The 16,306-nt window shown below is 39.9% G+C and overlaps 1 protein-coding gene across 2 annotated transcripts in view; it reads right to left on the bottom strand.

The window, feature by feature from the left end:
- Positions 1 to 201: 201 nt before the first annotated feature.
- The window catches only part of TBC1D2 (TBC1 domain family member 2), a 33,434-nt gene continuing 17,329 nt past the window's right edge, over positions 202 to 16,306 (bottom strand). For both annotated transcript variants that reach the window (XM_087926320.1, XM_026712656.2), the window contains 8 exons: positions 11,798 to 12,184; positions 10,349 to 10,459; positions 8,019 to 8,203; positions 6,894 to 7,367; positions 6,562 to 6,682; positions 5,327 to 5,512; positions 5,016 to 5,137; positions 202 to 4,186 (listed from right to left, as the gene is read on the bottom strand). In XM_087926320.1, the coding sequence (XP_087782446.1) occupies positions 3,985 to 4,186; positions 5,016 to 5,137; positions 5,327 to 5,512; positions 6,562 to 6,682; positions 6,894 to 7,367; positions 8,019 to 8,203; positions 10,349 to 10,459; positions 11,798 to 12,184 (1,788 nt within the window). In that variant the 3' untranslated portion in view covers positions 202 to 3,984. The remainder of the gene's footprint in view (positions 4,187 to 5,015; positions 5,138 to 5,326; positions 5,513 to 6,561; positions 6,683 to 6,893; positions 7,368 to 8,018; positions 8,204 to 10,348; positions 10,460 to 11,797; positions 12,185 to 16,306) is intronic.

Raw genomic sequence — 16,306 nt, 5'->3', positions numbered from 1 at the left:
TACTATTACATTTGCATTCCACTTTTCCTTTTAAATGGAAATCATGAGGGATTAATCAACAACAAATTTAGTTTTGTTTTGATGAATAAGAAAAGAAGCCTTTCAGTTTATGAATCAGAAAAGAGAGGCACAAGACCAGCACATGTCACCCTAAGGAACTTGCAAAGAAGCAGGCCAAAATTCATTCAGACCAACAAGATACACATGAACTATAATTTCTTTATTTAAAGCTTTAAAAAAAAACACCTTGTTAGTCGCAAAGATAGGCAACTATGGAACTTAGCACAAATGGGAGAAAAACATCATATCAGGAAGATGGGCAGTAGCCCTCTGTCCATCTCACAACTCTTGAGCTGAAAGTGCACTGGGTCACAAACGTCATGGGGCCGATCTCTTAAGAATCCATTCTCTGTATCAGGTAAAGAGAGCACAAAGCAGATCCTTGGGATCAACTGTTGGGAAGCAGAGGATTTAAGCTCCTTAACATTAGGGACTTCTGGAAAAAGGAAGCATCATCGGAAGGCTCTGATTGGTTGCTCAGGAACAGTCAATGCCCTTACAAGAGACGACAAAGCAGCATAGAGAATCAGGTATGGCTGGTTACAAGGAAAGCACACAACCTGGTTTTAGTAGGATCATCTAGTTTCTGCTTCCATATTGCTCTCAGATAAATCTTCTATCACACTGAGCCTGCTATGGAGGTTTTTGATAATTTTGCTTTGCAGACACTTTTTGGGTTCTTCTGGTAGTTGCCACCAATAAAATACTTTGCACCTGTCATGCCAGGTAAGAAAAAGTGTTGGCCAGACAGGACAGGAAAATCCATTCATTCTACTGTCTCTCTTCTGGATCTGGTTTAAGACAGCAACAAATGTCTGTCATAAATCTGCATTTGCACTAGTCTTTTGAAGACAATTTCCTAGAGCAATCAGAAGTTCTTGCTCAGTCAATAGATTGTTGGGCTGGGCAAATTTCAAAAAAAAATAAATTGGAAGAAATGCTCATAAGATCACGACATATCTCTGGTCTTTGTGAAAGCAACCCTCTTTTTAGGACTGATATTGCTGCTTTAAGCGTCACATAGAGTTGAAGTTAAAGCAGAAGAACTTTTAATTATACAAATACAAGCTATAAGTTTTAAGGAAAAGCAGAAAAAGGTTGTGCTTGCAGCAGATTGAGTTTAAGTTTCCCCTGACATTTTTGAAATGCGCACAGCACTCCTAACCAATTCTCGAGGACTTGCACAAGGCTTTGCCTTCTCAGAAAGTTCTGCCTTGGGCTGTATTCTGTAGTCTTTTCCATTCTCAGACAGGATGCTAGTTTGAACACAGACAATTGCACTTATTAAGTTAAGCCCCAATCATAGAATGGGAGATTCCAGATTGGCAAATGTTTACATAATTGATGAGGGTGAAATGAATGACCAATATGCACCACTTGATTAACTACCTCATTAATATACACACAGATAGGATCTTGAGCTAACAAGAGCAATTTTTGAGGTTTTAAATCCCCCTTAGAGGGATCCATCATGGAGCAGACTATGAAGAAATATTCTTTCTATGTCCACTGTTGTTTAACCGCAGGGATGGGCTTTGCACAGCATGCTATATACAACACTCTAAAAATGGACAAAGTTGGGATTAAAGTGAATGGAGCCATTTTATTTTTTATTTAGTCGTAGGGTGGGTTTTTTTTTTTTTGCAGTTCCACAACCTATCAGGAGGGGGAGGTAGGACACCGAAGATAACTTTTAACAATAAACTTCTGCAAGTTTTCATGCATTTTCATGCACAGCTTCCTGTGTCTTCCATCAATTTCAAAGTCACACAAGTCCTTCTACTTTGTTATGGCCACTCTGTTAAAGCGGGGGGGAGGAGGAAGCTTTTGGGGGACCAAAACATCTGACTTGCTGCTCTTTCGATTTAAATAAATAAATAAATAAATAAATTGCTTCAAATTTAATGACTGAATGAATTGGAAAAGATTTAGGGGACGGAATACAGAAATGGTTACAAGGCAGTAGGAAGATTTGCGGGGTTGAAGAAGCAGGAAACAGCCACCGAGGCTGTTGTGGGAAATGCAACAATGGGCGAAGGTGGGAGAGCTAACCCTAACATGGGCAACCTCCACCCTCCACCTTGCCTTTGGCATTCTTGCTTTTAACCTAAGGAATACATTCCTTGACTCTTATCTCTTTGGGTGAGGACCTGGATTCAAGGTGTTACAATTACCTGTTAGTAACGGAAAAAGAGGGAAAAAAAGATGCACAATGAGAACAATTAATCAATGGAACAGCTTGCCTCCTGGAGTTGTGGGTGCTCCGTCACGGAGGTTTTCAAAAATAGACTGGACAACAATTTGACAGGGATGGTATAAGGGCCCGCTGTCTTGAACAGGGGATTGGACTAGGTCTTCCTAGGTCTATTTCTATTCTATGCCCCAGCCATGAAAATTTGTGGATAAGGTGCTGAAAAAATACCATCAAATCTCACTAAGAAAGAACCTTATTGTGCAGATACTTTTCTCCCCTCTCCAATTCTGAAATTTACAAATCTTCTGAAATCTGATTTAACTGTCTGTACACTACTAAAATTCTTGTTCTCGTAACCTTTGACTAGGTGGGATGGTTCCTCACAGGGAACTTAAGTTTTTTGAACTAAGGTACCTCAAATGAGCTACCTTATAGAACGTATCCAAAATCCAGGGTCTATGACTTCTATGGAATTGAAATTTGTGAAATTTTATAAAACATAATATATACTGTCTTAAAACATTCCCTGTCCGTAACTCTATGACTGTGCTGTACAGTTCAATCTGGGTTACTTTCAAGGCGGACACGTCTCTGAATATATCCCTGAATTTTTACGACCTGACCTGTTCAAGTACACTAGAAGCTGCACCACTGTTAAAAGGCATTGAGAAATGTATTAAGGAAATCTCTCTGAAACAATATTTCTGAATGCGGTAAGGAAATATCTCTGAAACAACCCTTAGGTTGTTATCGGTTGTCTAATATAATCACAGAATGGCAGTTCTGAATGGATCCCAAGAATAATCTAGTTCCGTGTTTTCCTATCTCAGCAATTTAAGATGTGTGGACTTCAACTCCCAGAGTTCCCCAACCAACAGGAGGTCAGATTTGCTAAGCTTGAGAAACAGTGATCTATTCTAGTCCAATCTCTGCAGGGAAGCCAATTGATTAGAAAGCCTGCTATAAAACAAGGAAAGCAAAAAAGGGGAAACTTTGTACATGCATATTAAAAGTGTGGCTTATACATTGGGTTAATCTACATTTTGCTTCACCCATGGTTGGCTGAAAAAGCCACACTGGAATGAACCACAGGTACTAGCAAACCATAAATCACCCCTGCATTTTCAGCCTGTGGGCTGTATGTGGCCCGGCAAGCAGCCTTGAAGGTCCACTAGCATTTTTGAAAAGGTCAATGAATTCACTGCCACCAAAAAAGCACCATCCTGAAGGATTTCCTGTTGCTTTCCCAAAAGACACACTGCCAAGTGCCCTCCAGGCTTTAGTGATGTTTCCAACAACCAGCCTTGCTGCCACTCTGCTAGCTGATTGATGCATCGGGTATTCTTACGCAGCTTGCAATTATTTTTAATTTATCAATGTGGTCTTTCTTCTCTACAAGTTGTGCAGGCCTGCCATAAATTAGGGTTCACAAACCCTAGTGATTGTATTTGTACATCATACTAAGTTCTAAGGGGATTCTTATGATTTAGAGTCGGAGTAACAGAAAATCTCTAGCGGAATGCAATCCAGGGTTTTTTCTGCACCACAAAATATCCAGAAAAGTCATAATGACAATAAGGCACGATATATCCTTATTTGCAGTGGACTTGCAGACTATCCAGTACATCTATATTCATTGCACCAGGTGCCAAGTGTTTATCATAAATAACTGCTGCCTTTATGTTTCAAACAAAGGCAATGTTTACAGATGACCAGAGAGTAAGCGAAGGTTATATCTCTTCTTCCTCCTCACTCGTGGGTCCATCTGGCTGGCTGGCTGCCTGTTCAGCCTGTTGCTTTACATACTGGGCTTTTAGTTGCTCCAGTTCTCTCAGCTCAGCTTCCACTTTTAATCTGTGCACCCCGCGTCGATTCTGAAGCAGCTTCATGGGAAACGGATTCATATCACCAAAGGCGATGCTCATCAGCTTTCTGGAAGAGGAGAACTACATGAGCCAAACAAGAAATAGAAACCTGGTAACTCTGGCTGAACATACATTTGGGAGAGAAATATCCTTCTTCAAAATAGAGCAGCTTTGCAAAGTGCCTGTCCAAAGATTAACATGTTTGTGCTGTTCTGCCAAAGGCCTCTCTTAGATCACACTAATTTAGATTTCCTGAGAAGCTTTTTTTAAATATGCAGTTAATTGAAGCTTTATATTAGACAAAACATCTGCAGCAAAGTACGATGATTGCCAAAGTGACACCTGTGTGATGACATTATCTCTCAAATGCTGTTATTATGTGCTTGCATTCTGACATACTGCAAGTACGCGCAGCACGGTATTTGTGAGATGCCATCGTACTGTCATCATTATTAATCTCCCTTTGCTATATCCTCAGAGACACCCATGATATTAGATTTGGTGGTCAATCAAATTAGAAAAACACAGAGACAAAGATTTAGAGATCAGAAATACCGAAACTCAAAACCCATTGGTGAGCATATTGAAATGAGAAGGAAAAAGGATATTAACAAAGTCTATTTACTTGATTGGTGCTCAAGCATCCTTTTCACATCATACAAGTAGAAGCCCCTTCCTTGGAGTTAGTGAGTTTGCTGTCTGACCATTGTGTTATTTCCAGATTGGGCAACAACTCAAGGAATTAGGGCTGGTGCGGCTTAATAAAGGAATAGAAACTCATTTTATACCAGGTGTCAGCCTGAAAAGTTCCCGTTTGCCTCAACACTATGTTATTTAAACTACTTGATGTGTGTTGGTTTTCCTGCACTGCCTTTGGCTTCTAAAAACATTCTTACCTGCCATCACAGATAGTTTTGGTGAAAAAACGAAGATATTGATAGAATTCCAGATTGTCCTGAATCTTCAATATTGCTTCTTCATTATATTTAAAAATTGCGAGTGCATAACGGAATATCACCTGGGGCAAAAAGAAACTTGATTGATTTTATGTAGTATATTACTGGAAGGATGTAGTCATACCTGAATAATTTACAAGGATAGTAAAGATTCAATAAACATGTCCAGAAAATTGGTCTAAGTTGGTCTAGCTGCTGGGAAATATATGAAGACACTTAACCAACTTTGTGGATGAGTATAACTTTCTTACCTTTGCACCTTCATAGAGGAAAGCATCCCAAACTTGGAGCAGAAGATCACTGATAAGACTGTCGACAAAAACAACCAGGAACCAGTTAAAGGTCACTAAGGACAGGTCAATTTGAAGTTGATCTAAGTGTGCTGTCAGCCTGGGAAGCTTCTCTGATAAGATGTCTTTGAAAACTCTTTGATCTACCTGGATTTGGCAAAATATCAATAGTGATAAGCACTTACGTTAGAAAGGCTATTCTTCATTTCTATGGTCTCACAGGTTGATAATTCTTATAGAGAAGAAGATCTATTTGGAAAAATGAGTTCTTTTAGCTGCTCCTGCCTTTTTAAATATTATTTCCAGCACTTTGAAACAAACATACAGTCTTACACTGTAGCTATTCCAGTAAGATTGGCTGTAGTGTATGAGATCCATATACAGTATATGGGTCAAAAGCCCTAATTGTGAGAGGGATCTTGGAGTTCTAGTGGACAATCACTTAGATATGAGCCAATAGTGTGCAACAGCAGCCAAAAAAGCAGTGCAATCCTTGGTTGCATACAAAGAGGGATTGAGTCATAATCACGGGAAGTATTAATACCGCATTATAAAACTTTAGTAAGACCACATCTGGAATACTGCATCCAGTTTTGGTCACCATATTATAAAAAAGATGCTGAGTCTTTGAAAAGTGTGCAGAGAACAGCAACAAAGATGATTAGAGGCCCGGAGACTAAAACATACAAAGAACGGTTGCAGGAATTGAGTATGGCCAGTCTAGAGAAAAGAAGGACTGGGGTGACATGATAGCAGTGTTCCAATATTTGAGGGGCTGCCACAAAGAAGTGGGCGGAGGGTCAACCTATTTTCCAAAGCACCAGAAGGCAAGACAAGGAACAATGGATGGAAACTAATCAAGGAGAGAAGCAACCGAGAACTAAGGAGAATTTTCCTAACAGTGAGACCAATCAACCAGTAGAACAGCTTGCCTTCAGAAATTGTGGGTGCTCGTATCACTGGAGGCCTTTAAGAAAGAGACTGGGGCAGCCACTTCTCTGGAATGGTATAGGGCCTCCTGCTTGAGCAAAGGGTTGGACTAGAAGACCTCCAAGGTCCCTTCCAACTCTATTACTCTGTAGATCCTTCCAATAGGTTCTGCTATAGTATAAGCAATTCTCAAAATTACTTATTTCTCACAGTATAAAATTCTGTAATTATCCTGTTCCTCGGCACAGAACGGAGCTCAGACTTACTTGTGAGCCTATTAATGTGTTGCTGTAGTAATCGTGAGGCATTAAATTATTTGTGATATGAACTAAGCACCAGAAAGCTTCCTCCTCCTCTTCTAGGATCAGCAAGGCAATGGCAACCAGTCTAGGATGAGTAAGACACCATTATAACTAAAGAAGGTAAGCATATTACACATTAAACCTGTGACACCTCAGATGGTTACAAATCTGAATTTTCAATGTTGAAAATAACAGCAAAATGGAAATAACAACAAAAAACGCTAGAGACCCAGAGGATTCTTTTAAAAACTTTGCTACATTTGAAATGAAGAAGTATAAGAAACGTAAGCAGGCACCTGTTCAGTCCTTGGCAATAGCCGATGGTTGGATTTTGCCAGGAGAATGCAAGTAAGACTCTTCTGAGTTTGGGAATAAGCTGGGAAGTCGGTGACATAAAATGTCTATTGTTGGGCAGCGTGCGATGCAGATCCAGTTCAATTTGCTGGGAAGCTGGGTGCTCAGCATTTTCACACTTCTTGAGTAAATTGTGGTAATGACCAGCAGAGCGTGTTTGCTTTAACCGGTGGCTGATAATCCACCTCCAGACCCTCTGGCGATGCACTGCTGGGACACCACACCGCAATAAGCTTTTTAGCTCCGAGGAGGGAGTCAGTTCCCCAAGGTTATTCCACCGCTCAGAGAAAGGTTTCTCTGTGGTCTCCTTGTTCAGATTGGTGCATTTGATCTCCAGGGCCTGGATTTTGGCCAAGAGCTTCCAGTCTGCAGCTTCATATTCAGGAACTGTCATAAACCCATAATCATCATATTGACTAAACAGTGGAAAAAAACAGAATTAGGGAAATGACAAATTATTAGGCCATGCTGGTGGAGAAAATGTGAATTGTCTTGAAGCATATTGTACAAATATTGTAATAATGTTTTTAAAAAATGGAGGTGTATTTTGGAAGCCTAGCATTTGATAATTGTGCACTTAAATAAAAATTAGTCCTAATGATTGTTTTTTTAGATTTTACAATAACACGGACCAAAAAACTCTGAAAAAAACAAGGCAAGCAAAGTGATCTACATTTACCTGCTGTTTGAATACACAAGTAAAGACCAGCAACTAATGCTAAGTTATCTTACTTCAACTTAACCTACACTATTGCAAAAGCAGAATAAGGACATGTAGCATTATCAGTGGACCATCAGTTGAAAGAATGAATCTGAAATTCTTGCTTCTAGCCAAAGTGAGCCTGGGACAAATACGAACTATCCCATCTGCAAACTCTCGTTGCTTTCATTAGAATGGTGGAAGTAGCATTGTGGCATTGCACTGGAAGCTCCACCCCCTTTGGAGGGGTGCACAAGGTTACAAGACAGGAAGAAAAGCCCCCAATCTTGCTTTCTTCCCCACCCCACTGAAGATATCACTGATCCATGCCATGCCTCTTTCACAAATGGTCCTATTAGTAATTTACTTGACTGGGCTTAGCTGAATAGGAATCAGGGTTTCTTCCTTCATATCCCATTGCAGTGCCTCTTCAATGAGTTCTGTCACCAATGCCATGTGCTCTTTCGCCAAATCCGGCAGCCCCTGAAAGGTCCGTAGAGACATCAGGTACTTGCTTTCAATCTGGCAATTGTGGGCTTGCAGTTGAGCACACTGCCGTACAAAGAGAGAAAAAATGGTTGTCAAAATAGAGGATTGTTCCATCTGCCTCTTGGATTCATTCTGAAAGTGTTCTGATTTTGAAGTTTTGTTTTGTTTTTTTTAAAAAAATAAAGTAACCATCTACAGATTAAAGTAGGGAGTATTAAAATCATTTGTTTGAGACAGGAATCTGATCTTGTCAGTATAAATTCATGCGTCTTGTAGTAGTTCAATTGACCTGTATATAGTTATGTAAAGGTAAAGGATTCCCCTTATCTCAGAGGTCTCCAAACTTGGCAACTTTAAGACTTGTGGACTTTAACTCCCAGAATTCTGCTTCAGAAATGCTGCTTCAGAACAAACCTGGGGAGGAAGGAGGAGAGGGACACCTGTGAATTCTGGGAGTTGAAGTCCACAAGTCTTAAAGTTGCCAAGTTTGGGGACCCCTGCCCTACCTAGTTGGGTCTGACTCTAGGGGGCAGTGTTTATCTCTGTTTCCTAGCTGAGGGAGCCAACATTATCCAAAGACATTTCCATGGTCATGTGGCCAGCATCGCTATATGCCAAGGGGGGCATAGAATGCTATTACTTTCACACCGAAGTGGCATTTACCCACTTGTGTTTGCATGCCTTCAAACTGCTAGGTGGGCAGCAGCTAGGGCAGGAATGGGAGCTCACCCCATCCCGCAGCACTTAAGTCTGAAACTGCAACCTTCCAGCTGACAAGCCCAGCTGCTAGGCCATTGCACCCCTCATATAGTACGTAGTATACTTATATGTTGTTTTGCATATTTATTAGATGGGGATTATTTTTCCCCCATTAGTGTTGTCATTGCAAGAAATCTGCAATTTTGTTAACCTTTTCATTATTTCATGATATTTTTGAAGAGGAAGTGATTGTAAGGCCTTCTGAGATGAATACATGGAAGGTATTGCAAAGACACACATGCTGCTAGCTTTGAAACATTTTGTCTGCTGTGGGAATTCAATAGGGGTTGGTGCCAGTCAGCTTCAGGAATGGTGAAAAAAATTCTGCCCATGCCATATTTTCCCAAAAAGTAACAACTGCAGCGTGTTACTTTTCTTCATAAGAATTTAGCAATCAGCCACTGAATTGGTAGCATCATTGGGTTAAATTAAGGATTCTCTATTTTCCACTGATCATCCCATCCATTAATCAAGACTGCTTTTAACTGCATTGCCTCATTTTGGATGTGAAGCTAGGGGCCTACTTAGATGATAATCCATAGTATCGTCGAGTAGGAAGTAATCAGGTCCAGCCCCCTGCTCAGTGAAGGCTCCTTGGTTGTCCGTCAGACAATCTCAGATGACCATTCAACCTCTTTTTGAAGATGATAGCTCATATCATCAGTTTATGAGGCTAAGCAGTTGATACGTGGACTTTATATTGATGCTTTAATCACAGAATTATAGGGATGGGGGGAGACAGGCATTAGAAACTTTCCAAAGATGGGTGTTTCTTACCATCATGAACCTCCTATACTCAATTATCTACTTAAGTCTCCATTGGGTTGTGCCTTTCAACGCAAGTCTGGTTCTTCTCAGGACTGCAATTTTTGTAAATTAAAAGCTTAATTCACTGTTCTTTACAATTTGATGGTTTCCAGTTTACATTCACCTAGCTGTTAATATGTTTTTTTTTTCAAAAGGTATGCTCTTTTTGAACACACCTCCCCTAAATATATATTTTGTGTTTATTTGTGAATAAAAAGTAATGGCTTTTTAGCAGACTCATTATTTATTGTTAACTACGTTACAACTGGAATTATTTGAGTTAACTGTAGCAGCAATTTGATGGCAGGTTTATTTTGTCTATCTACATCTAGGGAATCCTGAAATGTTGCAATCACTCTGAACCAATCTACACATTGTTTGTGGGTAAAATATTTTTTTTCCATATCTCTGAATTCACAGTGAACCCAAAATTGGGGTGAAGCCAGTCATGCGGCCCTCCTCAAACTGTATCATATGAACAGTCACATGCCAGTGACATGAGAAATGAGCAAATAAAAAGAGTTCCCAAAGTTTCTGTGTTTGACAGACAAGTAGAAAACTTCCTATATATTTGGAAATCAAATTAAAAATGGAAGAAGAAAATCAAGACACCATTGGGAGTCAAATAGCCTTGCTCCTTACCTTCATCAGAAGGTTTTTTTCTCTCTGTGCCACAGTGCTCCATATTTTGCTAACTTGGTGGACTTCGGAGTTCAGAAATTGGTTCTGAGTCTTGTATGCCTCAAGATCATCCTGAGAAAAATACATGAAAAAGCATGTAAAGTAACCCTCACCCTGAAATGTTTATGCAATTAGGTATAAATTGATGGACACTGGGATCGCAACAAGGAAGAAATGAATGAATGAATGAATGAATGAATGAAGGAAGGAAGGAAGGAAGGAAGGAAGGAAGGAAGGAAGGAAGGAAGGAAGGAAGGAAGGAAGGAAGGAAGGAAGGAAGGGAAAGATCAGTCTCTTTTTATTTCTTTTTATTTTTACCTTCCCTGGTTTTCCAAATTTGTCAAGAACATTGTGACCAAAAATGTAACATGAGCCTTCACTTGTCTAATGTCTGTGTAGAAAGTGTTACAGCCACACAGATAAATAGAACAATGACTTACAGTATTAATGTGGATTAGCCAATGGGAAATAAGCCCCATACAACTGAGGACTTAAGACAGATTGATGGATATTCATGTCAGATACTATTTAAAGTCCTCTCTGGCTTAGGACCAATCAAAGAGGAACAGTCAATTCCCATGTTCTTAGATCATCCACAAGAAACCTTTTATGTGTACTGTTGCAAATATGCTAGACATCTATAATCTATAAGGTTTTATCAGTTCATTTAAAATGCTGTTTAAAACTTATTTCAAGAGGCTATGGTGCAGATAGTCTTCGCTTACCAACTGCAATAGGGTCTGGTAACTCCTTCATTAAGTGAAGTAGTGAGTCGTTAAGCACAATGTCATGTGACCACATTGAGTTACGACATCAGTTCTGGGTTTTGGCTGCAGCCTTTAAGGCTATGTCTGCCCATGTTAACAAATATATAAAAGTTAACTTTGCATGAAGCATGGTGTAAATTGTGGGCTTATCATAGCTCTGCTGCTTGCATGAGTCTTACAAAGATCATTGTGCCATTTTCAATTATATGGATTATTTTATGTCAACAATTATGCATAATATATCCTAATTTACATAGATTTATTCTAGGTTTTTCATTTATAGGGAAAAGCCAAGAACTACAATAGCATCAGCTTTTTATTGTCAGGCAGGGAAATCTTAATTGAACTGCATCTCTGGTTTCCTAAAAATTAGGCAAGTATTGCCCATCCATTTTAAACATGGTTTCTCTATTGTAACTGCTACGAATTTGTAAACTAAATATGAGTCAGTAGTTTTTAGGAGAGTGTATTTGTTGCCCAATCCTGTTCTATTTTTAGAAGTGTCTACATACATATTCAACACGCAAGCATATCATTGGCAAAACAATAAGTGTGTAATTGTGAAAGGCTATATAGCCAAAACGCAACAATATTGTACTGATCATACAATTTGAGCCCTATTGTGAATTCCTCTAATGAGTACCTTGAGATGTTCAATCTTTTCCTGTTGCTTGTACAAGGTCTCGGTCATGATGCTGTCTGCCTCAGTAATGGAGTCGGGCATCTCTCTAGTGAGCTGTTCTGTCAGCTTGAGGATGACTTGTTGCTTGGCTTCGTTTTTGTCCATCAAGAGTTGCACGTGTTCCCTCAGCTCCTTGATGTGCTCCTCCTTCAAAGCAGCCTCCTGCTCCAGGTCTCTCTTTTCCATCTCTAGCACTTGAACCTGCCTGTTCAGCTCAGCAATCTGCCTCACTTTGTGGCGCACCAATTCCAGCCTGTCTTTTTCTGTAGCTGTGACCAGATATCTGCAGGACTCTCGTTTCTCTTGCTGAGCTGCCTCCAGAGCTTTTTGGAGAAGTTTGACCAGTTCCTGTAGGAGAAAAAAAAAAGAAAGAAAGAAAATCTATCCATGTCTATTAAACCGGGTAGGAGCTATAGAAACAACCCACCACTATATACTAAAAACCCAAGAGTAGCAATGGGAAAGAAAGGATCTCCTGGTTTTCCATTTAGGGCAGGGGTTTGCAACCTGAAACACTCAAAGAGGCATTTGGACCAATTTCCCACAGAAAAGAAAACACCGGGAGCCTCAAAACCTGGGTGGGCATGGCCAACTCAACATCACTCCCACCAGTCACATGACAAGTCCCCACCACACCTACCCAGGTTTTGTGGCTCCTGGTGTTTTCTGAGTGAAATGGGACTCTCTCTCTCTCTCTCCTCCTCCTCCCTCCCTCTCATTTCTGTTTTTTTGTGTTTTACCTTCTCAGGCCAGGTGAGGAATGACTGAGAGGAGAGGGTAAGGGGCATGGCCATCCAGTGGTGGGATCACCAACAGGGAGCCCAAAGAGCTGCATGCTGCTCCAGAGCCGCATGCAGCTCCAGAGCCGTGGGCTGCTGACACTCAATTTCGAGCTTCTTAGGTGCATCTGGTAGGTCACTGTATGAAACAGAAGACTTGCTAGTTAAGCTTAGGTCAAATTCAGCAGGGATATTTTTATGTTCTCTTCGTCTCATGAAAACACATTACTTTGTAGTTCAACCCTGACAAAATAACTCTTTAATTACAGAAAGAAAAACATACATATAAAAGACATAAGTCAAGCTCTCCACACTTGTAGCACATCTGGAATTTTGGCAGCATGTTTTAAGCACCTTGAAGAAAATGGCTGAAATGAAAACGGCTGAAGTGATAGGCACAGACAATAATAAATTATTTAATGGGAAACTGATTAACAATTGTTTCCTACCTGCTCCTCTGCCTTCCACAACACCCTCTTTTATCCTTGTTTTTTTCCCCTCTGGGCAATTAGGTAGATTGTCCTGTAAAGGACCAAAGCAACACAAAGCACCAAGCCTGCAGGTTCCAACGTTTTGTTTTCTAAAATGCTTCTGGGTCAATTTGGAGCCTGTATCACAGACATTGCTGGAAATAAACGACATTTGAAGCTGATGCTTTGCAGAATTGTATCTTTTTTTCTTTGATTAAAATATTTTTTTAAAAAAAAATCAACATGTAGCAGGTGGTCTTGTGGATGCCAATCAAAGTACACTTAAAGAACATGTTGTGGACCAAGATATAGATGAATACAATTCATAGCTCTCCTTCATCTAAAGTGAGGTGAGAAAAAAATCATGGTGGCAGATTTGCCTTCCAAGGAACTTGGGCCCAGTTAAAATGTTTTTCCATTCCCTCCTTCTAAGACTATAAGCAAACTAACAAAAAGTAGCAGAGTAGCATATGTGCCATGCTGTGACAGGAAGATTAAATATATATATATATATTGGCAAGATCTCTATGGAATTTTGAGCATAAACCAGCCATAGCCATCACTGGGATGATGTAATAATGCCTTTCCTCATTGTTATTATTTTGGCACAAAAATGACTGGATGATTCTAAAAGACACTATAACTCTCTAGTGGCCATAGACCTACCTCAAGCAATTTTAGGATTTTAGATTACAATGTCAAAAGATGGTACATCTGACTTGGTTACTATAGGTCATCTTAACACAGACTGAAGTTCTCTGTTTCCTTGAATCATCCTCAAGATAAAACAGCTGATTCATAAGTTCCCCATAGCCATTGGGCTTGTGATATTCATATGATGTATCCCGGAGAGCCACTTTGAAGTGACTTGTTGTTACATTAAATAACAACTCTTGGGAAAACTACCACAAATGTTGGGAATGTCCCGTCTGTTATACAAGCAGCTCTTAGGACCATTCTCTGAAAATGACATTGCATTTTCAGTCTCTCTCTCTCTCTCTTTTTGAGAAAATGTAGGACAGGAGTGGGGGGAAGTGAAAATGTCACAGTTATTGGGGTGTGTACAGAATTGAGTAGCACAGCATTTGTACAATGGCAAGACCCTCTCCCTCCTCAAATCAGTTCTTGTCATCTGAAGTTGCAGGAATGAAAACACACACACACACACACACACACACACACACACACACTTGCCTAACATTCTGGAGAACGATAGGCGAGATGGCCGCAAAGTTTCTTCCAGTTTAACATAGCATTCAGAATTGTTCTGTGTGCAGCACAGAAACATCATACATAGATCCAAAGCAAATATTTCCATATCTGGAAAGAATCTATATTTCTTTCATATAAGAATGACCCAAATTTTCATTCCACTAAAAAGTACAAATGGCAATAACCAGTACTAAATTTCCAAAGACAAATTAGGGGGAAATTGAAAAGATTCTGAGAGCTGGTATTGTGCTAATATTTAGCACCAAAAATGGAAACTTTCTATATTTTTCTGAAAGGAAGATGAAGTTCCCTCTTCCCCCAAACTGTGTGAATTGAGAAGGTCTTCTTTGCTCCCTACAACTAGATGTTCCTGAAAGCAAGGGAATATTTCCTTAGATGTAGAGAATGGGGACAAACACCTGCCATTTAGATCCATCTCCATAATTAGGGGCCTGGAGGCTAAAACACATGAAAAACAGTTGCAAGAACAGGGCCTGGCTAGTGAAGAGAAGGACCAAGGATGACAAGATAGCAGTATTTCAATGTTTGAGGTTCTGTCGGAGAGAGGAGGGGGACAACCTATTTTCAAAAGCACTTAAAAGCCAGACAAGGAACAATGGATGGAAACGGATCAAGGAAAGAGTCAACTTAGAAAGAAGGAGAAGTTTTCTGATAGTGAGAAGAATCAACCAATGGAACCACATGCCTTTAGAAGTTGTGGGTGCTGCATCTCTGAGGCTTTTAAGAAGAAACTGGACAGCCACTTCTCAGAAGTGGTATAGAGTCTCCCGCTGGAGCAGGGATTTGGACGAGATGACCTCGGAAGATCCCTTCCAGTTATTCTGTTATTCTGTATTCTATTCTGTAGCAACCCACAGATTATCCAAGGACATTCCAGTGAGTTCATTGATCCCGCCTATATGACATCCATTCTCAGCCCCTTAGCTATTGCCAAGCATTGTCATCTTTTTCCTGCCCATCATTTGTTCACATATAATGCCCAGAGCAGAGTTTCTCAATCTTGGCAGCTTGAAGATGTATGGACTTCAACTCCTAGGCCCCAATATGGCCTAGACTAGAGTATATCAATTCCTGCTTGCTGATAATTTCTTCACCTTGGGCTTTATTTACATCATGAATGAAGGCAAATATACATATCCCAGGATAATGTTGCAGGGCCCAATCTGGGTCGGTATCCAGGACTAGAGGTTTAGTTTTCCAAGCTTTTGAACTTGTGCTGGGGTTCCTTCTCAGGGAACTTCTCTTTGGCAGAATGTGTGCTTTGGGCTATTCTATGTGTAGTATTTATGTGATGCCTGGTTGTGTGTGGTTTTTTACTTGTTGGTTGGGGAGATTGGGGATTTATTTATATCAGAATTAGGATACTGAATCTTCTTTCATATATGGAACACCTACTAGCCATCTCCAAGTAAGTCCAGAAATATTTCACAAGAAGAGTTCTCCACTCCTCTACTCATTGTAGAATACCTTATGCCACCAGACTTGAAATTCTAGACCTAGAAAACCTTAAATCTAAACCTTAAATCTGATCTAAATATGGTATATAAAATCATACATTGCAATGACTTACCTGTCAATGAATACTTCAGCTTCAACCATAACAACACAAGAGCACACAATAGATACAACTCAAGGTTAACCGCACCAAACTTGACTGCAGGAAATACGACTTCAGCAACAGAGTGGTCAGTGTCTGGAATACTCTTCCTGACTCTATAGTTTCTTCCCCAAACCCCAAAAACTTTAACCTTAGACTATCTACTATTGACTTCACCCCTTTCCTAAGAGGTCTGTAGGGGGTGTGCATAAGCGCACCAATCGTGCCTACCATCCCTGTCCTATTGATTCTTTTATTTTTCTTATATGTGCCCATTTCATGTATTCATAACTATGTATATGCTTATACCTATTATCTTGTAAGCGCTTGACAAATCAAATAAATATAAATAAATAAATAAATAAATGAGTTTTTCCTCCTCTCATTCTAT

Source organism: Pseudonaja textilis, chromosome 2 (assembly GCF_049901715.1).
Source record: "Pseudonaja textilis isolate UNSWEBS1 chromosome 2, rPseTex1.2, whole genome shotgun sequence".
Taxonomy (NCBI): Eukaryota; Metazoa; Chordata; class Lepidosauria; order Squamata; family Elapidae; genus Pseudonaja; species Pseudonaja textilis.
The sequence above is the reverse complement of the archived record's forward strand: the minus strand, read 5'-3'. Positions and strand labels throughout refer to the sequence as shown.